General features: G+C 37.1%; 2 protein-coding genes across 2 annotated transcripts; one reads left to right on the top strand and one right to left on the bottom strand.

The window, feature by feature from the left end:
- Positions 1-321: 321 nt before the first annotated feature.
- On the top strand, positions 322-26,809 carry LOC133330939 (vitellogenin-1-like). Its single transcript, XM_061539338.1, has 2 exons — positions 322-529; positions 25,800-26,809. Exons 1-2 carry the CDS (start codon positions 322-324, stop codon positions 26,807-26,809), a joined length of 1,218 nt encoding a protein of 405 aa, XP_061395322.1.
- LOC133330935 (dual specificity tyrosine-phosphorylation-regulated kinase 2-like) lies at positions 10,272-13,163 on the bottom strand. Its single transcript, XM_061539334.1, has one exon. The coding sequence runs from the start codon at positions 13,161-13,163 to the stop codon at positions 10,272-10,274; it is 2,892 nt and encodes a 963-aa protein (XP_061395318.1).
- Positions 26,810-27,797: the final 988 nt, after the last annotated feature.

Here is a 27,797-nt window from a genome sequence, read left to right as displayed (position 1 = left end):
GATTGAAATACATACATTCGTATATAAATTTCCACAATCGATGAATACGAATTACCACATATGTACGTCCACAGCGGCAAAACGGTGATAAACTAACTTGTGTACTACTTTTTGCGTTGTAGTCATGTCAGCATCAGCAATTTAAACGAATATTTTTATTTTTGCTGAAAATTCAATTCGATTTCGTTTCAATTCAATATTCTGCAAAATTTACTATAAAAACCCCATGCCATGGGTGGATAGAGCACAGTTAACGTTTCGAATAAGGCAAACGTTAAGGGTAGTTGACGACATTACGACGTACTGATCCATCCGCTCATTATGAATCCATTGGGAGTTGTTTGTGTTGTGGCCTGTTTAATGGCCGGCGCTTTGGCCACACCATCATCATCGCGCCAGAATAGCTTGAAACCTGCACAATGGCTGAATCCCAGTGAATTGGAGGCAACACCATCATTGGACGAATTGAGCCTCGAACAAGTGGAGAATATGCCATTGGAAAAGGGAGCCAAGTTGATGCGTAAATTGTGTAAGTAGTTGTGGGGGAATTTTTGAAAAGGAGCATTTTTTTCAAATCTGTTATTTGTTTCATTCACAGACCACTTGTCTCAAATCAAAAATGGTGTTGCACCCAGTTTCGTACCCAGCCCAAGCAACATTCCCGTCTACATTTTCGGCAGCCGTGGTGAAAAGGAAACCAGCAATTTGAAGAATTACGTTGAAACTGCCAAGGAGATGCCTCGTTTTGGCGAACAGGAAGTGACGGTGTTCGTTACTGGTTTGCCCGAAAGTTTGGAAAAGGCCCAGAAGACCAACACCAAATTCATCCAAGCCTATGTCCAACGTAACAGCCAAAAACCCCAGGCGCCTAACGGTGAAGATCAATCGAATTGGGAAAACAACAAGCCTGTAGGTGGCCATTTGGTTGTCATCGATTTGGGACACACTATCACCAATGTTCAACGTTACGCCACCTTGGATGTCGATGAAACCGGCAAAATGTTGGCCAAATCTTTGGTTGAGCTGACCAATGAATGTGTTCCCCACGATAATATCCATGTCATTGGCCAGGGTGTGGCTGCCAATGTTTGCGGTGTTGCCGGTAAAGTATTCAAGGCCTTGACTACCCACAAATTGGATCGTATCACTGCCTTGGACCCTGCCAGCCAAATGGCCAAGGACCCCAAAGTGTTGACTGGTTTGGCTCGTGGTGATGCTAAGTTCGTCGATGCCATCCACACTTCTGCCTTGGCTTTGGGTACAACCAGACGTGTCGGTGATGTTGATTTCTTCCCCAATGGTCCATCAAAGGGTTGTCCTGGTGCTCGCAATGTCTTTGATGCTCAATTGCAGGCTACACGCTACTACACCGAAACTGTCTTGCCCGGTAATGAACGTAACTTCCCAGCTGTCAAGGCCAATTGCTTTAAGGAATACAAGAATAAGGAGGGTTATGGCAAACGTGCCTACATGGGTATCAATACTGCTCGTGATGTTTCCGGTGACTATATGTTGGAAGTGAACGAACAAAGCCCCTATGGCAAGAGAACTCCAGCTCGTCAACAAAAATCTCGTCATTCTTCTCATCAAAACAAATATGATGATTAGATGGTGTTGTTGATGATGACGATGATTAAGAAATAGGCGTTTGTATTAAGACCGTATCGACTTGATGTATTTTATACGAAAACCAATATTAGAGTTTGTAATTAGAAAAAAATTTGAAAAAAATCGTTATAAAAATTCAATAAACAAAAGCAAGTTTTCTCCAAGATGAGAAAAAGAAAATCAAAATATTTGTATTCGATTTATTTTAAAATTTTGCATGAATATTGAACTTAGAACTTAGACTTAGAAGTTCTTAGATTCTCGAGCAAGCGTTTGAGAATCATTCATTTGAAATCCAACTGCTTCTCAAATAACTATAACGTTTTCCAGTTCTAATGAGTACTATTCTTTGGCCATCATATTTTAATGTTACTTGGAAATTAAACCGGTGGGGGATTTATTGATGTCACATTAAAATATTTGGGGTTGGATATTAGTCCCTTCACCGTACTATTGAGGACGATTTTGCTTATTAGATTTAGCCACACCCTTATCTACGATAGACGGCAGTCCCTGTACCTTCTTCCATCTTGGATCCGTCTGTATAAAATGCCAGACTGTCCAAAGGAGGGTTGCTACGGTTCTAGTCGTCTCTACTAGGGATAACGACATCTATATCATCAAATCTCAGGACTGGTGATATATAGACGCTTAGTTTTACGCCTTGGTCCAATGTCGTACCTAGTTCGTTCAGGATACATCCATGCCCGTAGGTACGCCATAGATTTTTTTCATGTAGCCTTAGGGGACTACGCGCTGCCTGACACTTAATGCTGAGACACACAGGCCTTAAGTTCAGCATTGCGTTCAGAGCTGCTTGTGGGGTTATTCTCGCGGCTCTAGTTATTAGAATCGAGGTGGTTTTTTGTACATTGTCTAGTTTGGATGGATGTCGACTTGTGGCGCAAGCAGTGCCACCAAACAAGATAACCATAGGAAAGGATGGGCCTTACCACCGTGTTTAACAACCAGTATTATTTGGTAAAAATATATTTTTTTGACCGATTTGTTTTATATGAGCTCTGACTTTTCTCAAACAGCCAAATCAACCACCAACCTATCTCGAATCTTACTCGACCACTGTCACCTAATCCTATTGGATATTAACTGTAGGATTGCTACATCAACATGGTTTGAACGAATCTGAACGTAGGATGGATACTATCGGGTATGCTGTGGAACATGAGGTGAGTTTTTTACACTTCACCCATACACTTCCCCTCAGAAGTTACCTCCTGTTCTGCTTATCACGTGAATTGAAAATTTGGAACTTCTGCTCAACAAAAACACAACATTGTTTCTGTCATTTTTATTAATTTCGTTAATTCTAACGATAGTTAAATTATTATTTTTTTAATATTTTATTATTCATATTAACTTGGTGTAGACCGCACTAAGACAGAATTGGTGCTCTTCATTAGGAAACGTAAGATTCCAAATTTCCGCTTGCCATCTTTGGGTGCAGTGACCTTACCCCTTGATCGCAAATTAACGTGGAATAGAAATGTTGAGGAACGCTCTATGAAAAGACTAATAGCACTCTACTCCTGCAAGAACTGCATAGTTGGTTGTATGTGACGGTCTCCTCCCCATTCCTACATATTGATGCCTTGAATGGTGGCAGAGGGTCAACAAAAAGATACTGCTGACTAAAAGGAATTCAGTACAGCGATCGGCTTCGATCGTGACTACCGGAGCGCTAAGAAGGACACCACAGCCAGCCTTGAATGCGATCTTCAATCTCCAACCACTGAACACTCTGATTAAATACCAGGTTGCATGATGTGCCCTGGGGCACTTCAACGACATCAGAGTAGATTTTCCTAGTAGGGAATCCTGGACTTGTGGCTCCTTACCTCTGCCAGGTATGTCATTTTTCACAGACGGGTGAAAGATGGAGGAAGACACTGGTGTGGGCGTTTACCAGGGTGCGCAAAAATTCGCTCGCGAATGAATTAAAATACATTCTTTTCGTTTTGTGTTCATTTTACGAATGAATTTATGGCGCTAAATTCTTTACCAAACGAGCATTCGCCAAAGAATGTTCGCACACGCATAACAAACGAGTGAGAGCACACAACACCCTGACGTTTACTGTAGGGAATTAGAAATATACAACTCATATAAATCTAACAATCTTTGTTGCATTCTTCAAGCTGAAATCATTGCAATCACGAAAGCGGCCGAAATAGTCTAAACACTTACTGCCGATAATACGGGACCGGTGATCATGTATGTCGATAGTCAGGCGGCCCTCGAGGCTTAAAAGTCGTGCACTACAAACTCAAAAGCAGTTCTTGATTGCAAGTCTGATCTGATGATATACGACGGATAGTTAAAACATGTTCCAGGACATAACAACATAGAATGGAACGAGATAGCCGACGACGAGGGAGTTCACAGTCGTCCAATCTTCCGATTGAGAGATCTGTGCAACCATCCATTGACTATTTTAAAATCCGTTTGTTATACGGCGAGGTAGTCGGCAACATATGGTCGAGAGAACCGGGTTGCAGACTCTCAAAAGCTATCTGGCCTGAATTCTCTCGCCGAAGAACTTCTTTGCTGTTGTCACATACTAAGACAGAGATAAAAACTATTGTGGGTATCATAACAAGTCACTACAAGATTAGATCCCTCACTTCGAAATGGGACTCCAACAGAGAGGATTACTGAGGATTAACCATTTTCTAAGCTCTCCAACTCCAACTATGTTTTCCTCTCTTCCATTCTCTTTTCTTTTCCCTTTTCATTTCAAGTATCAAGGACGATCACAATGGACAATTGTATCTGAGTGAACGGTTGTTATTAACAACCGCACATCCCTAACCTAACATATTAATCTAATAATATTATCGCTGGCTTAACTTGTAAAGGCGCCAAGTCCATATTTCACATTTTTTCAGGAGAGACAAAAAACTTTATTTTGAATAAAGATTTTTTTAAATCTGTAAATGCAATTTGTTTTTGTATTGTATGTGTAATTTAATTGCGTAAAGGCAAAATGAAAAAAATAAGTATTTGCGGAGATACACGCCTTTTTTGGGACTTAGAGCTTTTTCTGTCGCTAAGTTTGCATGTTTTAATGGACTTAGGACTTTTTCTTACAACTTGTCTACCATTATATTTTCTAATTACTGCAATAATTTTGATTTTTTACATGTTAATATTATCTAAAAGAGTAAAGATTGTTTTGGAATAATAATTCATTCAAAAATATGAAGAAACAAGTAAAAACGTCGCTATTTAGGCAGGTCGAATATTGGGGATAACGTTATATGGGCGGTACCCTAAAAAGTGGACCAATATTGATATGTTTTTGTTGGAAGATGAGCTACCCCATAAGTACCTAAAATACCAAATTACAGTCAATTCGGCTGAAAATCATGGCCAAAATCTTCAAAATAAAAAGTGGACTTACAGTCTTTACATGATGTTAAGCCAGCGACAACAATAACAAATGAGATAACTCTATTTTTATTTTTTTAGATCGATGTATTTTGCCTCTTTATACATAACTGTATCAAAATCTCAATTTCTCGAAAATTGGACTTGTTGCTTTTACAAGTTAAGCCAGCGTTATTTTATATAGAAAAACATGACTCTCACTATAAAAATGTGAGTGGAAAGAATTCACTTCAAACGGGTGTAAAGTGTGTTACAGAACAGTTCGACGTGTGTTCGATACACTTCTACGCCTGAAGTGAATGCCAGCACATGCCCGTAAGATTCATTGGAATCATGAAGCCTGGAAAAAATAAATTTACAAAGTTATTACATTTCCAAAATTGTTCTTTGTATACATACACAATGTATACATACACAATGTAGTCTTGTTGGTTGGGGGTAAGTTTATTACGACAATATCAGACATCCTGGAGGGTGCTCTTTCAACCCTGTCAAATTGGGCTTGCACCAAAGGTCTTGGTGTAAACCCCACAAAAACCGAACTGGTACTCTTCACTAGGAAATACAAAGTTCCTAGTTTCCGTCTGCCATCACTTGGTGGAGTGACATTAACTCTCTCTGATGAAGCTAAATATCTTGGCACTGTCCTAGACCGCAAGTTACTGTGGAATAGGAATGTCGAGGAACGCTCTAAGAAGGGATTGATGGCACTCTATTCATGCAAGAACTCCATAGGCAAGAGTTGGGGATTGAGACCCGGAATTATACACTGGCTGTATACGACGATTGTCTTACCCATACTTACCTATGGATGTCTTGTCTGGTGGCAGGGGGTGAATAAAAAGAAGCTGCTGACAAGACTGAGCTTAGTACAGCGATCGGCTTCAATTCTGATCACTGGAGCATTAAGAAGCACACCACAAGCAGCCTTGAACGCAATCTTGAATCTCCAACCATTGGACATTCTGATCAAATTCCAGGCTGCTAGGTGTGCCCTGAGACTCCGGGAAACAGATGCCTTGAAATCGCGGAACTATGGTCATGCCAGCATTCTAAACATAACGCCAAGTTATGACCTTTTTAGGGGGGATAGTCATATCAGTGATTATATTCCCCCCCACAGGGATTTTAATGACATTAAAGTCGAATTTCCTAACAGGGAATCCTGGACTAGTGGCTCCCTACCTCTGCCAGGTCTGTCAATCTTCACAGACGGGTCCAAGATGGAAGAAGGCACTGGCGCAGGCGTCTACTGCAGGGAATTAGGTATACGAAACTCATATAAACTCAACAATGATTGTAGCGTTTTTCAAGCAGAGATTCTTGCAATCACGAAAGCGGCCGAGATAGTAAAAGCACTTAATACAGACTTTACAGGACCGGTGACTATTTACGTAGATAGTCAGGCGGCCCTGAAAGCGGTGAAGTCGCATACTATAAACTCGAAAGCAGTTCATGATTGTAAGACCGCTCTGAATGATATACGTCAAATAGTTGGGTTATGCTGGGTTCCAGGACATAACGATATTGAAGGGAATGAGATAGCCGACGAGCTTGCTCGAGGGGGGTCACAGTCGTCCAGTCTTCTGATTGAGAGATCTGTGAAACCCCCTATTAGCTATTTCATTGGCAGAATCCGTGCGTTCTATTGCGAGGTAGTCGGCAACAGATGGCTAAGGGAACCTGCATGCAGAATCTCTAAATCTATCTGGCCAGAATTCTCTCATAAAAGAACGTCTTCGCTGCTGGATCACAACAAGAGGGAGATTAAGATCGTTGTGGGGATCATTACTGGTCACTGCAAAGTTAGATCTCTCACTTCTAAGTGGGACTCCAGTGGAGAGGATTACTGTCGTCTATGTGAGGATGAAGAAGAAGTGGAAACAATTGAGCACATCCTTTGCAAATGTCCATCGCTGATCAGCAGAAGACATAAACAGTTTGGATGTTATGAAATTGATAATCTAGTCTTCTTCTCCAAAATAGACCCTAACCTAATTCTAGGCTTTGTCAAAAAATTGACTTGGCTAAAATAATGTCTCTTCCGCTTCCGCTCCCTCCTATTCTGACTACCTCTCTCTCTACTCTTCCACTATCTTTTCTTCTCTCTCTTTATAGGTACACCTATACATAATGGATGATCACAATGGACATAGTCTCCGAGTGGACGGTTGTTACAACAGCCGTACATCCCAAACCTAACCTAACCATACATACACAATTGGGTCATAGGCTTGATTCCTTTGTCCACAATAAACTCTTCAATAGCTGGATACCTGGATTAATTCATACAATGATTGTGTTTATTCCAATTTATTCATTATTGCGGATTTATTATTACTTTTTGACATTTCTATCTATCTACCTATCTATGCGTTAAAATCATTAATCGACAGAATACCTCTTAAAAATGCGTCTTTGTTATTCATTATCCCCAAATAATAATAAAATGAGACACATACACACAACATTTTCATACCAACTGGTGATAATTAAAGAATTATATGTTTTTTATTTTATTTATTGTTATTATTTTGTATGCGTTTAATCTGTTATTTTATTTTTAATTTTTTGTTGGTTGATTTATTTTTGTTGCACAACATTGTGGCTTAACGAATTACTCTCTGGCAAAAACAAAAATTCTATAAATAAACAAAATTTATATTTTCTTTCTCATATCTCATACAAATACAAGTTGTATAGGAAAAAGTACTTTAGTTTTAAATAAATATTGTTTTCATTTTTTTACTTAGCAAATATTTAACACAAAAACAAAACATTGTTATATTCTAACACGTTAGTTTCTAGGAAAACCTAATGAAATGGGAAAACAAGATTAGAAGACACATCTAGAGTAGTATAGAAAAAGAGGTTTAACCTAAAAACAAAACACATTTTTGTTTTCTTTTTTTATCATTTGTTACTACTTAAATATTAAGACAGATTCTGGCTTAGTTTTGGTGTGAGTGTGTGTGAGAGTGAGTGAGTATAAGTGTGGTAAAAATAGGCTCTAGGAGCATTTATTTTAACTCATGGCAAAATACATGAGGTATAGAGTTTAAAGATTACAATTCTTTTCAATTACTTATTAATTTATTTTTATTAATTTTAAATATGTTACTTTTATTTTAAATAAAATCAGTTTTGTTCTTTTTTTTCATTGCCAACAAAAAAATCTCATGAGTTGTGTATATTTTTAGTGTTGTTTGCGCTAATTGTTATTTTTAACTTGTTATTGTATTTGCTATATAATATTGTGTATATATATATATATATTTGGAGGATTTATTTAGACGTGTGTTTTCTCGGTATTGGATTTTGAAAATATTTGAAAATCGTTTGGTTTTATTCGGGGTTTATTTATCGGGAAAAAAGGTTTGTATTGGGAGGCTGGCTTTTAGAAGGGTTGTGGGATTTATTTTCTGCTAATTTACCAAAGATGATCTGTCAAGAAAATTACCATACATTTATGTAAAATTTAAAATTTTCTTGAACGTGAAAATTATTAAAAAAATGCTATATGAAATATATAATTATTGGATTACTCCTGTCTGATTTAAATTATTAAACAAGAAAGAAAATACTGAAAGTAAAACTTTTTATAATCTGGCAGCCTTAATATAATGTATAGATTTCCTACCCGCCATCTAGCCTGATCTAGCTTTAAGAGTTGAAGAAATAATACAGCTTTTCTCCGGCTTCGGGGAGCAGAGCTATTCAGTAGTATTCTTTGGGTAACGGACACTCAGCGGGCTAAGGGGGAGAGCCTCGGAGGAAATGACCTAGTGCCTATGATCCCAATGGGCTACCCTAAATACCCATCTCAAAGGTCTGAGTCACTACCCCTTAAAAGTGATCCCCCTAACGTTGGAGTGCCATGTAACTTGTGCCCATCAGTGTTCTAGGGTTTGCAGTCAGGGTCTCGTCTGTATTAGAACGGAGCCTGGTTGATACCTGGGCGCCCCAATAAGTTCATTCAGGCTTAGTTGCCGTGTCCTTGCCATGGTAATATGCCATAGTTGACATCAAACCCTTATCAATATATTCTATGGAGCCGAATTTTAATAACGACTCACCCTTGTCAGACGAGGAATATGGAAAATACATGGAAAATACTGCGATTAGCACTACGGTGACGAACACAGTAGCAATCCTGGTGACTCCTCCGAAGTAAGGGGTGTTAAAACTGGCGAGGTAGAGGATCCGAACTCCACCTCCATGGCCTATAATCACGTCGCTAGACTTCTCAGGCAGTTGGCCGTCGAAGCGGAGACTGGGACTGATAAGATGGACGAATTATTAGAGCCAGAAACTGCAAGACAAGTCCACGCCAAGGAGATGGCTGCCAAGAAAATGTACCGGAGAGCGGTTAATTACTGCAACCGGTTCATCGGACGGGACAGCGACTCCATAACGGATAAGGAGTTCCTTTTGATCAAGAGGAACCTCAAATTCATTCGGCAATTGTGACCCAGAATCTCGATCACAGTCCACAGCTGTGAAGAGAATGAGGTCCTCGGACGTACAACAACCTTATGCTAAGAGACCCACGCAGTTGTCAGTTGCACAAGTTCTGCTATACATTAAATTTCAGACATTTGGAAAATTCGGCTATGGCCTTTAACATACCAACAAGTTGACTTGATCTATGCATGGGACATTCATTGCATTATATTTTTACTGATGCCGAAGATGATGCAGGATACGTATCTCTTCTTGTGCCTGCCGTCATTTCGTACAAACTTAGGGCCTACATGTTTTTTTATAATTTTTACATTTGACACAAATTTATGAAGTTTTCAACGTATTTTACTTATCCTGTATTTGCACTGATGTGAATATTTCAATTATTTTTTTTTTTTTACTTTAGAAAAAATTCTAAAATTTTCGACATATCATCTTTGGTTTTTTATTTTTTTGTACTACACAACAACAACATTAATATACTTTTGTTATTTTCTTAGTCCAGATTTACACTATGCAACTTTTAATTGCCACAATTCTCCTCTAACAAACAAAGCAGAATTGCCGCAAGTGTAATACCTCAATTGTAAGTCATGACTTAGATTTAAAGATAATATATAACACACAGACAGACAATCCTACTGACCAACCGACTGATAGACAGACGACACACATACTAACAAATACACAGACATATATATTTAAGTTTAACCTCTATTTCATCAATCTCACCACACTTTTCAATTTGCATTTCCATTCCTTTGATCCATTAATAATAATGACATCCTTGCTCACAAATAGTTACTCTTATCAATTCCCATGGTATATTCTAAATTGCTTGAAGACTGCTGTTGTTGTTGTTGTTGTAGCTGCCATACATTTTCGGTGCAGGACGAGGAGGAAGGTGTATTGTGAAATGATGATTGTGTGCCATGGGATGTGTTCGATGTTTTACCATCACCCCCACCACTAACACCATTATTTCCACCACAACCACCGCCTACAGTAAGGCCACCATTACCCGAAACACCACCCATATTACTACCACCACCTCCTTCGTCACCATTCTGATGGCCATTGTTATCGATAATAATTGAGGCGGATGCCGAAACACTTGAGTTCGTCGATACTGGTGATTTTTCCTCACAAACACTATTAGCACCACTACCGCTACTGATCACACCACTTTGACTACTCGGTGGTTTGGGTAGCCGCCTTCTAAGCCATGGATGTTTCAAAGCCTCAGCGGGAATTAGACGTTTCTCGGGATCCCATTCCAGGCAACCACGTATAAAATTCAAAAATAATGCATCTTTACAACCATCTAAGGCCCGTGAAAGACTTTTTGAACCCGGCGGTCCTCGTATCTTACCGTGTCGTGATTGACCACCTTTGAGTACCACCATACCATCGGCTAGATTACGTACTGTACAATAACGTGGATAACCTTCGGGGTTGAAGAAGACTTTGGTACGTCGAGAGTTTCGCAGCAGATCTTTGGGTGGCATACCCAACACCTCAATGATACATGCCAATTGATCGGATTCATTTTCACCGGGAAATAGGGCATGTCCTGTTAACAGTTCGGCTAAAATACAACCCAAAGACCACATATCAATGGCACGGCCATACTGTGTACCCAATATAACTTCAGGTGCACGATAAAATCTCGACTGAATATAACTATAAACCCGTTCGCGTTGAAAACACGATGAACCGAAATCAATGACCTTTATGCCCGAACGTCCCTGTTGCTTGAGCAGAACATTCTCGGGTTTCATATCGCAATGGATAATCTCATTTTTATATAAAGCATCCAGACACTGCAGTAGCGAGTGAGCAAATTTTCGTATTAGCTGCAGGGAGAAGCCCTTAAAACCGTTCTTTTTTATAAGCTCATACAGATTAATATTAAGCAGCTCGAACGTGATACACATGTGATTGCGAAACGTAAAATAGTCGTACATGTGGATGATGTTCATGGTATTGTATTTATCCTGACGCCGAAGATGATGTAGGATGCGTATCTCTTCTTGAGCCTGCCGATAGAAGCGGGCTTCATTTCGTACTATCTTAAGGGCGACATGTTCATGGGTCTTGTGATCGTAGGCCTTAATAACTTGGCCAAAGCTACCCTTGCCAATGATTTTTAACATTTCATAACGATAGGCGACATGATCATGTGGCACGTGAATGTAGGCACCCTGTTCATTGTCATAATCCGAATTGTTGGGCCCCACAATACCGGGACGTTTTTTGGCATTGGCGCCAATGAAATAAATTTGATTGTAACTTAAAATTTCGGTACGTTCGTACGGTGTCAGTTTGTGCATGTACAGTATCATAACCTGTTGTGGTGATACTACCAAAGGTTTGGGTTTTTCGGTCATGGTGGCCTTCTGTTGTCCGGACATTATAATTTGTTCGTGAAATGTAAAACAGCTATCGTTTTGATTGTTGCTTGGAGTCGTGTTGTTGCTACTACTACTTTGAATGGTGTTGGTGGTCGGTGTTAATTGTTGTTGTACTAAGGCCGTTGTTGATACTGTTGTGGTATTGCCATTATTAGTGCCGGTATCTGCTGCTGTATCGGGATTTTGCTGTCCACCACCACCACAATTATTGCTTAAATATTGCACACTTTGGGAGTTAGTCTTATGCTGATTACTTGTGGCTGGGTCCACTCCACAGCTGGAGGATTCAGTTAAACTATTCGAGTGTTTATAACGACTTGTGGCCGAGGCAGGTGTTGAACGTATTGCCAATGAGTTCATAGGTATGGAATCGATTAATTGTTGTACTGTGGTCGATGATCCCGAGCCAGTGCTACCGCCATTGGTCGATAGGGATTTATGGAGACGTTGCGGTGAGGTCGTACAATTATCTTTAGCACTTAACGATAAATAAGGTTTTGATCTAGATGATGTTCCTCCTGCCACGTCACTTAGTTGATGATGATATTGTTGTTGCTGTTGCACCTGAGTTTGAGTTTTATTTCTCAAATCGTTGTTACAATAATAATTCACTTGACTATTATTTAGGGAGGCATTTGTATTGGCATCGAATACCAAAGAAGTAGCCGATGCTGCCGTCGATAGCTGTAGATGATGATGATATGCCGTTGCTGCTGATGATGATGTACCGTTTGGTCCTCCTCCACCGATTAATTTATTGCTACAACTTTTACTACGCATTGATGTATAAAGATTTTGGGGATTATCTACGCCAGCGGCGGAGGCAGTACACGTTCCAGATGATACATCCTTATAAATACTATTGGCCGATAGCGGTAATAATTCTTCGGCCTGGGCGGCTGCGGCAGCAACAACGCAAGAACTGCTGCTATTTATTGAGCTATTGTTAAAAGCTGTGGCATAATCGATGGGCGATAGATTGGCTAAAACAATGTTATTTTGATTGGAATTATTGGCTGCGGCGAGGGCGATTGATGTCGGAGGACAGGAATTTGTGCTGCTACTACTAGTGTTGGTGGTGATGTTGCCTAAATTGTTATCCGCCAAAAGGCTATTTCTACGCATGGACGCCGCCGTGGTGAGACGTCCTAAACTTTGCAATGATGATGACTGAGTGTTGTTAACACCGCCAGCAAGAAGTTGATGACTTGTGGCCTGTTGCTGCTGCTGTTGTTGTTGGGTTAACTGTTGAGTCTGAGAACCCACCATTGTTGTTGCGTGTAAAAAAGTCCTTTTTTCTGGCTCGCTCGCTCTTTGTCTGAGATCTGAGTGGGCTGCTTTTTTGTTTCGTTTCGTTTTTTTCTTCTTCTTTGTGTTTGATTTAATGCAGAAATATGGCAGTGAATGATTACTACATATGTTACGAACAAGGGAGCAAGGGTTCGGGGGCTGTTATTATTGTTGTTGGTGCGGTGGTCGGTCTACAATTTTAGGCTATAGCTATAAGGTCACGAACAGTATTTAAAAATAATAAATGGTAGATGGGGGCGATATATGGAGTGGTATGGTGGGGGGTTTACTTTATATGCGTGAATTGTACTCGAAAAGGATTTGCGTGTTTAGGTTATAAGGTGGTAGCTACTTCTCTAAAAACTTTGTATTCCAGGAAGTTTTAGGATTAGTTTTTCTCGGGGGGGTTAGGCAAAGAGCAGAGAACTATAATACTGTTGTATTTTAAGAAACTAGTTAAGGTTACTGACTAAATTGTTGCAATAATCTCTAAAAAAATAAAATAATAGGGGAGTCTCTCTCTCGAAAGGAAGCCTTTATAAGGAAGCAAAAAGTGTTTCAATTTTCTTAAAATATTTTTTTTAAATAGGCAAGCTTTCTTCTTTTTTTACGCTAAGGATAATGGTGTGGTGTATTTTTTTATGAGAGTGTGTGCGTGTGTATGTATGAGAGTGTTTGAATAATTTGTTTTGGTTTATTTACAACTCAATTGAGATTTAAAATGTATTGTATTCTTTGATGAGGAAACTTTGTTGTTGTTGTCGCTGTTCTTTAAAACATAACCTAAAGATGTGAGTTTTTAAATGCTCTTCTTCTACTAAAAAGAATAACTTGTTGCTTTTCTTTGAATTCTTATTCGAAGAAATTTTTCGATTTGAGATTACTGCTTACTATGTGCGCTAAATTTAGTTTCTTGTTTATCGCTATAAATACAATATTTTGTTTTATGTTAATTTATACTAAAAACACGTTAATGCAAAATTATACGAAATTTGCAATTTATCACACTGCGCCTGTGCGTTTACTTTTTTTTGGGAAACGTTAAGGTCTTTAAATTGTTTTCAACTTCTATTATTAATGGTTTCTGTTGTGATGACTTTCCAATTTTTATGAAATAATGATGCCACAGCAGGATGATGTGATGTTTCTATTTTTTCCAATATCAATTTAATTGCAGTTGTTGGAAGGAATCTTATTAGTTGTTGTTATTTTAGTTTCCTTTGCTTTTTTATTGTTTTCTGAAAATAATAAGAAAAAACAAAACAATTAGTAACTTTTCAACAACTGTTTTTAATTAAATATTTAGGTTTATTATGAATCTATATATAACTCTCGAATCAACTATCTACGGAACACAGTGTTTAATTTTAGAGTTATAAATGAAATGTGGATAATGGGGTCCAAATTATTGTTATCGCCAAAACTACGAATCAACGAAAAACTTTTTAAAGATAATACTTTGGGAAATATAATAAACAAATAATTGTAAGTAGAACATTAATCTCAGATCAAAATGTATAATAATAACAACAAACTATTATTTTCATATCGTTATGATTTTCTAATAAAATACTCCTGAAGAGGTTGAGTAAAAAAATTTAAAAAATAGTTTTTTTATTCCATAAAATAATTAGTTTTGTCAAATTACTAAATATACGATCAAAAACATACATAAAGAAAGGTGAAGTTATTAATGTATGAATGTCTCCATAATTGTGAAGTGAAATTTATCTAAAGGGTTTTTTCTCGTACCACATAATAATCTTTCAAACTTGTAATGTCGAAGTAAAACAGAAGCCTTACAGAAATCCCTTGAAAAAATTAAAATTTATTGTATATAACGACTTTAGGCCGAGGCACGTATCTACCAATGCATTTATAGATATGGTTTGCCGGTTGAAAGTCGATGAAATTTAAAGTTGAGAATGGTTGTGGTCACCTCAATTTAATTTATTCCCAATGTTAAAATACAAGGGTCCAAACGATACTTTGGAGACTTCAACAAGAAAAAAAAAAACAGTATGGAAAGATCAAATGTCGAACGGGCCGACTATATGATACCCTTCACCACTTTGGGTGCATACGAGATGTTCATATGTACAATATACTTTAGAGAGAATAGACATAGAATCTTTGGAGGACCATTGAAATGAAATCGGGCGACATTAGCTGCGTACATAGATATTTGAACTTAATTAAAACAACCCATACACATATAAATCTAAAATTTATTAAAAATTTACATAGGCTCCTCTATTTGCACCATTTGCATAAAATCGGACAATAATATATGAAGGAGCTATATCTACCTCTGAACCGATATATATATATATATATATATTTCAACAAAACTTCACGGATGTCAACCTGTAGTAATTTCAATACGGTACGCAAAATTTTGTCTCAATCGGACGAAACTATATATGGGAGCTATATCTACATCTCAACCAATTCCAACAAAACTTGGCATACATCAGTCTGGACATAAGTCAGTACTCTGTGCAAAATGTTGTCTCAATCGGACCAATTTACATAAAATCGGACGAAGCATATATGGGAGCTATATCTGAATCGGAACCGATTTCAACAAAACTTGGCATACATCAGTCTGGACTTAAGTCAGTACTCTGTGCAAGATGTTGTCTCCATCGGACCAATATTGTCAGTATGGTGCTCAATTTACATAAAATCGGACGAAACTATATATGGAAGCTATATCTAAATCTGAACCAAATCCAACAAAACATCGCATACATCAATATGGATCTAAATCAGTACTCTGTGCAAAATGTTGTCTCAATCGTACCAATATTGGCAGTATGGTGCTCCATTTACATAAAATCGTACGCAACTATATATGGGAGCCATATATAAATCTGAACCGATTTCAACAAAACTTGACATACATCAATATAGACCTAATTAAGTACTCTGTGCTAAATTTTGTTTCAATCGAAACAATATTGAGAGTTTGGTGCACCATATGCATAAAATCGGGCGAAACTATATATGGGAGCTATATCTAAATCTGAACTAATGTTCTTCAAGTGCAATATGGAACTCTGCATATTCTCAAAAGGAACCATGGGTCTATCTTTTTTATGATTCTTCGATTTTTTCCTATATAAATTGTGTACGAGAACTGTCCAATTATGCCGATGTTTCAGAAGACGAAGGACATTCATTACTTATATTAAGATCTGAATATAAGTGAAGCTCTTTGTTACAAATTAACAACCCTATGAGAAGACATAAATATCAATAAAATATAAACGTGGTTAATTAACTTTCTACTATAGATAATATTCACATTATAATACTCACTGTTATTATCTTATCGATGTATTATATCCATAGGATGTTGTATCGTTAAAGGCTTCCTGCGCCTTTGGTGTGAAGAAAAGATTTTATTTTTATTGCTTTCTTGGGTTTATTTTATTCAAGACTTTGTCTGTGGATTATTTAAAGCACTTTTTAATTTTTTATTTATATTTTTTAAGCCTTTGTGCCACTAAAATTTGATTGCTTAGAGATGCTCCACTTCTCTATTTCTTATTTTTTTCTTCTTGTTTTCAATTTTGCCACACTATTGCCTTAGGGCAAGAATCACTCTCCTTCCTTGTCAATGTGAAATAAAAAAGATGACTTATCTGTTGTAACACACAGCTTATAATATTGCCACAAAATCCCTCGATGATGATTCATTCGAGCAAAAAAAATTATGGTTTCTTTTACGCCCACCACCCTCCTCCTTGTTGACGGTGTTTGGTATTCAATTCTGTCATTACTTTACAACAACAACAACAACAAGCTCAATAAAACATTGCCAATAATAATACAACTATTTTTTGTTTGTTTTGTGTGTAATAAGGAAATAGCTGCGATTGTCGTCCTTTGTTGTACAATCAGAATAAAAAAAGTGGAACCATACAAGGATGGATGGCTGTTCGGTTGGATGGATAGATCAATTGCTGTCGTTGTTGTTGTGGCTGTTATATCCTTTTTAGTCTTCTCTTATTTAGTTTGCAAAGTGCTTATTTTTGTTGAAGAGTTTAGACGCCCCTAATCGCTTTGACTAAATGCTATTATTGTGCTATTGCTGTGTGCGGCGATGTTGTCGCCTGTTTGTCTCTCCTCTTCTTCCTGCACTGAGTTTTCTATGTCGACCGTCTGCTGCAGGTGTTCTTGTTGTTGTTGGTGGTGGTGTCCCCAGTCGCATTAACATATCGACGCCCAGTCATTAAACATGATTTGTTTTGAGTTTTCTTCTTGCAACATTATGTGTGCGTTCGTGTGTGTGTTTATTATTGTTTGTTGTTGCTGCTGCTACTGGGGGTATGTTGTTGTCGGTCAAAACGTTCGTTCGTTGCTTTGCTCTCCGTGGGCTGGCTATTAACAAAAATAAAATCAAGTTAAATCTTGCCGGTTTTGTATTTGAAAATATTTTACTTTTAAATACCACACGCCAACCCAAATGCAAAAATTATAATTAGGTCCACCACACTCCAACTACTACTGCGTTGTTGTTGCTGCTTGCTGTCTCCTTTAGCTGTTGTTGTTTAGCTTGTTTCCAACGTGCAGGTTGGTGCCTTGCCTTTACTTGTGTCGTCGTCGACAACTGTCTGTCCGTCCACACGTTGATGGGGTGACCGTATTTTGTATTTAATTTGTCCCTATGCTGCCTTAACTGCTGCTGCTGTTGGGCACCGTCTTCTCTTCTCTCTTTCGTTTGCTCTCATCACTTCAAAATTTGCTGTACGACGTACTCTCCTCCAAATGTGGCCAGGGCAAAAAGTTCGCAAGTTCTTTGCACTTTTTTAAGGGGGCTACCAACTACTTCTGCTGCCTGCTGAACAGCAACTTTTCTACACACAACAATGAGCACGAACAATCAAAATTCGATTTGATTTTTTCTTTCATTCAACTTGAAAGCACAACTACTATTTAATTCTTTTGTTTTCTTTGATGTTTTTTTATTGTTTAATTTATTATTAATCACTAAGTTGTTATTGTTTTATTGAACTTTTCCACCTCGCACAGTTGTGGACGACAGTAATTTGCTGCTATTTGTGTTCTTAATTCCTGGTCGGTGTTACATTCTCTGAGCGCAACCAGAGAGTCACGAGTCAGCGTCATACTTTTTCGCCGGCGTGAAAACCAAACGAAAGAGTTAGAGTCTAAACGCAACCAGAGAGTCACGAGTCAGCGTCATACTTTTTCGCCGGCGTGAAAACCAAACGAAAGAGTTAGCGTTAGCGGCACAAAATGTCAATTATTTGTTTTCATTTTCTGACAGAAAATTTTACGTCGTGCAAACCAAAATCAATTTATTATTTAATAAACAATAATGTCAAGGAATTTGGATAAAATTATTGAAAAAAATATTTTTCTTCCATTTTATTAATAATTCATTAAAAAACATCCACAATCTTTGAAAATATTTGTTTTTTTAACAGTACTGCCATATGTTTTGATATAAATTCTCATTGAAATTTGGTAGCACTGTTGATTTTTACCTAACACTGCACTTAACAGCACTGCCATATGTTTTGATAAAAATTCTCATTGAAATTTGGTAGCACTGTTGATTTTTACCTAAAATATGGCAACTCAGTTGAGAGCAAGAGAGAAATTTTGAGTATGACGCTGAGCAAAAATGAATAAAATCTATTCTAGCGTCATGCCGCTAGACGCGAACGTCAGCCGTCGCGATTTCCCGTTGCCTTTAGAGTCTAAACGCAACCAGAGAGTCACGAGTCAGCGTCATACTTTTTCGCCGGCGTGAAAACCAAACGAAAGAGTTAGCGTTAGCGGCACAAAATGTCAATTATTTGTTTTCATTTTCTGACAGAAAATTTTACGTTGTGCAAACCAAAATCAATTTATTATTTAATAAACAATAATGTCAAGGAACTTGGATAAAATTATTGAAAAAATTATTTTTCTTCCATTTTATTAATAATTCGTTAAGAAACATCCACAATCTTTGAAAATATTTGTTTTTTTAACAGCACTGCCATATGTTTTGATATAAATTCTCATTGAAATTTGGTAGCACTGTTGATTTTTACCTAAAATATGGCAACTCAATTGAGAGCAAGAGAGAAATTTTGAGTATGACGCTGAGAAAAAATGAATAAAATCTATTCTAGCGTCATGCCGCTAGACGCGAACGTCAGCCGTCGCGATTTCCCGTTGCCTATAAGAAACACACGGCAAACGACTGTCGCTGACTCTAGACTCTATGGTTGCGTTTAGACTCTTAAGAAACACACGGCCAGTGTTGCCAAAACTTTGTTGATAAAAAATGCTAGATTTAGTTTAAAAGAGTCCCAGAAAGTGCTAAAAAAATTAAAAAAGTGCCAAATAAAAGTGCTAAAATTGTTTATAATAAAAATTAGTAGAATTGACTGTAATTTGATATTTTTGGATTTTCATTAGGTACAAATTTCCCACCTAAAATAATCAATGTGGTCTATGTTTCAGGATAGGCCCTAGAGAATGAAATTTTGGGGACGTCCGTGCATCTACATAAACATAGCTAAAGATTTCAAACTTTGCGACAGTAATTTATAGACCAAAGTTAGTACAATGAGAGATTCATATCGAAAACGCCAATGTCAAATGTGCCGCAGTCTCCTCTATGAAGAAAACTGTCAAAATGAAGGTTTGCACATAGTCCTCATATTAAAGTACTGCTCTATCTTCTTTACTTTCAAGATTTTAGATTCATTCTCCGGGTTCTTGTAGGGTAGGATATATATTTGCGGACAATTTTCTACAAGGGAATATGTTTGGACATATCCCCCATATTAAGGTTCCATCTTTTTTGCATCATTTTAAGTTTTAGAAACTTTCCCGCCGAAGTAGCTGTAATTTAAAAATATGTTTGCTGATCTTTTTCGATGTAGGTCTAATTTTTGACATAACCCCATTACAAAGTGAAACGCGACTCATTTTCTGTACTCTCAAGTGGCTATAATTTGGCAATACGGATTCACAGTGAATAAAAGCTCCTTTCCAGAAAGTTTCCGAATTAGGTTCTACACCACACAAAGGCCTGGTTTTTCATTTTATTAAATAAACAACCTTCTAGCTAGCGATTTTTAGAAAAAATGTTAATACACTCCACATGGTGTAGGTTATAAAAAGTTCTAACTGGCTGAATTTTTTGGCTCTTTACAGATGTACTGACACTTTTTTAACATTAGGGTCAATTTGAAATCGAACATTGCCGAAAATTTTAACTAACTTCAGAAAAAAATAAAAATGCCAAAAAAGGTGCTAGGTGCTAGACCACTTTTTTTGGTGCTAAACGAGTTTGAAAAGTGCTAAATCTAGCACTAAAAGTGCTAAATTGTCAACACTGCACACGGCAAACGACTGTCGCTGACTCTAGACTCTATGGTTGCGTTTAGACTCTTAGCGTTAGCGGCACAAAATGTCAATTATTTGTTTTGATTTTCTGACAGGAAATTTTACGTTGTGCAAACCAAAATCAATTTATTATTTAATAAACAATAATGTCAAGGAATTTGGATAAAATTATTGAAAAAATTATTTTTCTTCCATTTTATTAATAATTCATTAAAAAACATCCACAATCTTTGAAAATATTTGTTTTTTAACAGTACTGCCATATGTATTGATATAAATTCTCATTGAAATTTGGTAGCACTGTTGATTTTTACCTAAGATATGGCAACTCAATTGAGAGCAAGAGAGAAATTTTGAGTATGACGCTGAGCAAAAATGAATAAAATCTATTCTAGCGTCATGCCGCTAGACGCGAACGTCAGACGTCGCGATTTCCCGATGCCTATAAGAAACACACGGCAAACGACTGTCGCTGACTCTAGACTCTATGGTTGCGTTTAGACTCATAGGGATAAGTAAATCGACTTTCGACTAATCGAATTTTTGTATTGAAATATCGACTTTTGATTATTGAGGAAATCGCAAAGTCGACTTTTCAATATCGACTTTCCATTTTCCTTATAAATACTTGCAACCTTATTCTGGATGACAATTCCACGTGAATCTACTCGCTCTTCCCCTACGACTTATTCTGAACATTTCCCAGTGAATTTTTTCGCATTCTCGCTTTCGCCTTATTCTGAATGAAGTTTGTTAGAGAAAAAATCCGCTTTTGGAAAAATTAGTTATTCTGGATTACAGAGAGTGGGGGAGAATGAGATGACATTTTGTGAGAACAAAACATTAGTAATAAATATGTTTATAAAAAATATCTACACAATACTTATTCTATGTAGATTTAGAATATTATAAATGATTGTATGCACATTTTTAACTCGAAAACAACAATTAAAATGCCATTGGAAATCCTATTGATAACGATGCATGCTCAACCAAATATTGCCAGGAAATGCATTAGGGCAATAAGGAATATTGAAAACGAGTTTGATGCATTTTGAAGAAACACATCCTCACATTTTAGGTGAGAATGTGTTTCTCAAGAAAAACATTTTAAAAATTGTGGAAACACCAAATTTGCCTGATGAACCGCATAACAGTCACAAAATTCAAAGAAAAATTATGAAACAACAATAATAAAGCTACAATTTTTTTTAATTATCGTGTGCATGATTTGAAGGAAGACATAAAGGAGTAGGAGAAAATCATATAATAACTAGCCACTTTAAGAATTTGAGGAGATATATGATTGGAATTGGAACTGGAATTTAACAACAAAACCCAGCTGATTTGATTCCAACATAATACTAGTGTGAATATGACTATGACAAATTATGTTTTTTAAAATCAACCAACAGGAAAATTGAAAATTCGAAATTGTTCTTTATTAAATGTCCTCCGGTAATCAATTTACTTAATCTGCCTGCTGGGAAAGTTTGAGGAAGCAAATCTTCCTTCATGGAATAACTCGCAATTCCCAGTATTTTCTTATGTGCTACACATATAAGTGGTAATGGCTCAATTATAGGAAATGAAAAAAAATGCTCGTACCGACAATTTTCTGGCAATTCGTTTTGTGCATTTAGTTTGTAGTGTCATTTCAGAAAAAAGAATTAAATTCAGAAAATATATGTTTGCAACCGAATTGCCTTATATAGACGCATGAAGCAAGTTCAAAAGAGAACGATAAGAATTGCCGCAAGTAAACTCGCCTAATATAAATCAGGACTTATACCATGCGACTCATGTTTAAGAAATGTAGGGCAGTTCATACACAATGATATGTTGTTTATTTTTTATGGGAAACATAAAAGATAATTTAAAACCCGTTAAGTTTGAGCGAGTCGAATTTTTTTAACCTCTACCATTAGGTATATATTAAAAATTCCTTTGGATATACAGTGAACCCCGTTAAGTTTGAGCGAGTCGAATTTTTTATAACCTCTACCATTAGGTCTCTATTGTGGTATCATTTGTATATTGTTTAAGAGGGTAGGTGTTGGGCGCCATATCGTATATCGGTATAACCCTAAGTCCTGATTTATATTAGGCGAGTTTACTTGCGGCAATTTTTATCGTTCTCTTTTGAACTTGCTTCATTCGTCTATACAAGGCAATTCGATTTTAAAAATATTTTTTTTTTTTACAATGTTCTGGATTGATATTTTAAATTACTGACACTACAAACAAAATTCACATGTTCTATTCCCCTTGCCCCTCTCTCCTTCAAACAAAGACTTGCCGCAATTAAACTCGCCTAATATAAATTGGGACTTACAGTACCTTTACATTTAACCGGATTTCGTTAACCCAGTGGGTTTCAATTGTCATTTCCTTTGCATATAAGTCAAATAAATCCTCATAAAGTAGGTTAACCCGGTAAAAAGTTCTAATGTACAAGGAGTTTAATTTAACGGAATTTGTGTTAGAAATTGAATGTAATTTTATATTTTGGGTTCTCATTGGGTAATACATATTCCTTTGAATAATAATCAATATTGGTTTACTTCTTAGGGTAGCCTCTACATAACGTTATCGTTTTGGATTCTGGGTGGTAAAAAAAAAAACTTTGTACCAAAAATCGTCTGTTCGGTTATTTGATATTTTTAGAATTTTTGTCAACGTTCATTATCCGACTGTGATATTTAAGGTTTTCATTGGTTGACAAACAATTATAAATATTGGTCCAAATTTGGCATAACCTTCATATATACATCGATTTGAAATTTTTGGTATGTTGAGGATTTAAGCGTATTGTCTGCAATTATAAATTTTTGATTTTGATTCCAATATCGGAAAAGAAAATTTTCTGGTATCTTATAGGTGAAACATTTCATGCTTTCTTAAGAAGAAAACGTTATTATCAATAGAAGAATACCTTATGGATTCATTAACTATTGAAGTCTACGACGTTTTTAAAGCCTTCTTGAAAAAAAGTTCTGGTCTCCATTGAATTCTCTTGTGTCTGTAGCAATTTTAAGTCCCTGAGAATTTTTGAAATTTCTACGGTCTTTTGAAGTTCTGAATGCCGAACGATGGTTTTAATGTCAATTTTTGGATTCTCTGCTGACTTTTGAAGTATTTAGGGACTCAATACGTCCTTGACGACTATATATTAATTTGGCGTCTTATAAAGCATATTACGATTTCTAAAACCTCTGACCAATTATGAAGTCTCTTAAAGTTTTTTAAAGTATCCTGCAACTTTGGAAATCTATTGTAAATTTTTAATGTTTCTGGTTTCTACTTCCGAAGAAGACAGAAACATTGATGATTTCTAAGGCTTTTGCGAAACCTGAAGCTTCAGACTATTAAAGTCTCTAGTGACTTCTCAGATTTCTTGCGACTTTTGAAAGCTTTGGTGTATTTCGAATCCTCTGATGACTTCTGAAATTATTAGAAACTTTTAAAGTCTCTGGCGAATTTTGAAGTTTTAAAAGTATCCGGCTGCTTTGTAAGTCCATCTCAACTTTTGTAGTTTCTGGGTTCTTCAGAAGTCTTTGATGACTTATAAAGTCTTTAACGACTTCTGGGCCTTGGCGAAATCTAATGACTCGTACTATTAACGACTTTTCTGGCGACTTTTGAAAGATTTTGTGTATCTTGAATCCCTATCTGACTTCCGAAGATACTGGTAGCTTCTTAACTCTATGGCAACTTCTAATGTTCACTAAAGCTACATCTTGAAAACTTCCTTCCGTCTTGGTGTTTTTTGAGTCCTCTGGAGACTTTTGAAGTTACTGATAGCATCTGAAGTCCTTAGCGTTTTTAGAAATCAACCGGTAGTTTTTAAAGTCTCCGTTAGCTTTGAAGCCTCCGACTTCTCAAAACTCTTGCGGCTTTTGAAAGTTTTTGTGACGTTTAAAGTTACTGGTAGCTTCTTAAGTCTATGTCAACTTCTGAGATCTCTGACGTTTTCTAAGAAAGACTCGTCTATGGAAGACTTCCTTCAGTTCGTTTCGGGGTGACTTCTGATGTCCACAGAATCGTTTGAAGCCTCTGGAAACTTTTTAAGAATTCCTTCACCTCGTCTATAAGTTACTTCCTTCATTACGTCAATGAAAATTTGCTTCAGCTCGTATTTGACTCAGGCCATCTATAAAGACTACCCGGTGTTAATTCGACTATGAATGTCCCACGATTTCTTTTCGTGTATGAAGGACTCCTGATATCAGCTCGTCTATAAGTATTGCCACTGATTCCTTATAGACGAACTTAATTCACGTCTATGAACGCATATCTTCAGTTCATCTAGACTCCCTTCTGCTCACCTTTTAAAAACTCGTCCCTATTTCCTCCCTAATAATAAAAAACATTGCTTGCTCCAGCTTCCCATTAATCGAGTCCAGATTATTAAAATGTTGTCCGACTTCGAATCTGATTTCTAATTAACAATTTAAATAATTTTCTATAGTTAGAATATCGTCTTTAAATGTCACATTCGATATTAAATGTTTTTATTATTTTAATTTTTCAAACCAATTATCTGAAATTTGACTCTCGTTCCATTTTGGGGCAATGATCTATGTTACAAGGCTATTGCAAACAATTATTTCAAAGGTCTCATCTTCCGTTTTATTTTTTGTTGCCTTCACATAATAATTTTGCAATATTGTATTTATTTCTTATCGCATATTGCCGAACAAAATCGACTGCGATTCTATAGATTTTGCAATTTACGTAAATGGGGAAAGCGAACAGAAAATTGAAAATCAGCAAAATTTTCACTATCAGCAATTCAATGGACTCACCTGACATTCGGCACTATTTTTGCTGTGAAATGGAAAAAATGATTATAAAAACCTGCAGCGAACAGAGCAAAGGTACATTTCAAAAGTTTGAACATTCGGCTTAAGAAGTGCAAGTACGACTTTGGCAATTGTTTATTACTGACCACCACCGTAGAAGGATGAATCCATTGGGAGTTTTGTGCTTTGTAGCCTTTGTGGCTGCTGGAGCTTTGGCCTCACACTCGCAAGAGAACCCAAGTCCAAAGCCATCACAATGGTTGAAACCCACTGAATTGGAGGCAGCCCCCTCTTTGAATGATCTGACCTTTGAGCAGTTGGAGAATATGCCATTGGAGAAGGGTGCCAAATTGATGCGTAAACTTTGTAAGTCTTACAAGAAATACATTTGAAAATTCTCGATTTTTATTATTTTCCATTTTCTTTTTGCCAGATCACCTGTCCCAAATCAATTATTCAGTGGAACCCAACTTTGTGCCCAGCCCCAGCAATGTCCCCGTCTACATTTTCAACAGCAAGGGTGAAAAGGAAACCTGCAACTTGAACAACTATGTTGATATTGCCAAGGAGAAGCCGAAATTTGGTGATCAGGAAGTGACCGTTTTCATTACCGGTCTACCCCAATCCTTGGACGATGTCAGAAAGGCCAACAGCAAGCTGATCCAAGCCTACATCCAACGTTACAGCCAACAACCCGAAGCCCCTCAAGGTGAAGATCAATCGAAATGGGAAAATGAAAAACCCGTTGGTGGTCATTTGGTTGTCATCGATTTGGGTCATTCGATTACCGATGTGGAACGTTACGCCACCTTGAATGTCCACCAAACCGGTAAAATGATTGCCAAAACTTTGGCTGAATTGGAAAAGGAATGCAATGTGGATTTGGAAGATATCCATGTTATAGGTCAGGGTATTGGTGCCAATGTTGCCGGTGCTGCTGGTAAAGCTTTCCGTGACATTACCACCCACAAATTGGATCGTATCACTGCTTTGGACCCCGCCAGCCACATGGCCAAGGACCCCAAAGTGTTGACCGGTTTGTCTCGCGGCTGTGCCAAATTCGTCGATGCCATCCACACCTCCGCTTTGGGTATGGGCACCACCAGACGTGTTGGTGACGTTGATTTCTTCCCCAACGGACCATGCCAAGGTGTACCCGGTACCCGTAATGTCATCGATGCCCAAGCTCGTGCTACACGTCTTTTTGCCGAAACTGTTCGTCCCGGTAATAGCCACAATTTCCCCGCCATTGAAGCCAGCTCCTTGAAACAGTACCGCAACAATGATGGATACGGCAAACGTACCTACATGGGTATTGCCACACATCGTGACATTTCCGGTGACTATATGTTGGAGGTTAACGAACAAAGTCCATATGGCAAGAGGACTCCTGCCCGTAAACAAAAATCTTACCACGGTGTTCACTCCTATGAGAAGAATTAAGTGGAATTCAGGATATGGCTGTGGAGAATCTATTACTGGAAATTGATCTGTGAATATATTTTTGCGAAAAATAAGTTTTGTTTCAAATTGAAAATTGTGTAATTTTTTAGAGTAGATAAACGAAAGATAAATTATTGAATTATTAAATAAATTGCGAGCAATATAAAAAATGCAAAACTATTTTTTAAATTTTTTTTGTTTAGGAGTCCTGGGAGAGCTTAACATCAGAAGTTATGAAAAACTGCACGCAATCATTGCCTACACTAGACAATGATATAGTCTTTGAAATCGTTTCGAAACGAACTAGTTCCAGAAACGTCTTCTAAAAGGAATTTTGGAACTAAATGAATAACCAAGTTTCTTTTGCGAAACTAATTGAAAAAGATCACACTGCTTCAGGAACGAGTTTGCCCATTGGCTAATTGTATATTAAGAATCGCCAGATATGTTTGTGCAAATATTGGACGCTAAATATTCGAAACAAGTGTTTTTTATTTATAAAGTACACTCTTTATATAAATGGTTTAAGATCCTTAAAAAAAATTTTAAAAGCTTTCAAAAAATAATTTAAAAAAATCTCGTTTTAGGGTCTTGAAAAACATAACGAAATGTCCACGTTTTGAACCTCGAAATCATATTTAAAAATCCATATTTTTTGAGCCTTAAAGTCATATTTACAAATTCAACCTTTAGGCTACGAAACCCCGAGGAATTTGTCAGCCTCGTACCGGGTGCATACCCAAGTCATACGTGGAATTAATTTGAATGTAATGTGATATTATTATCATCCACCTTTAGGTTTTAAATCGCGCGGATCAAAACTCAAACGGATGGAAGAGGAAACAAAATAACGGCGCAGGGTCTAAATAAACTAATATCAGCGGCTCACACTCCGCCGACATTGTGAGCATACATATCATAAAGATCTGAGTTTCTTGGCGTCTGAGGTATTGGGTTCACTAAAAGCACGCTACCTAGGGTTCGTTAC

The sequence above is a fragment of the Musca vetustissima genome, unplaced genomic scaffold (assembly GCF_032173495.1).
Source record: "Musca vetustissima isolate MV318-11 ecotype Yass unplaced genomic scaffold, APGP_CSIRO_Mvet_v1 utg58853, whole genome shotgun sequence".
Classification (NCBI taxonomy): domain Eukaryota; kingdom Metazoa; phylum Arthropoda; class Insecta; order Diptera; family Muscidae; genus Musca; species Musca vetustissima.
Note: the sequence above shows the minus strand (reverse complement) of the source record. Positions and strands in the feature narration are given on the sequence as shown.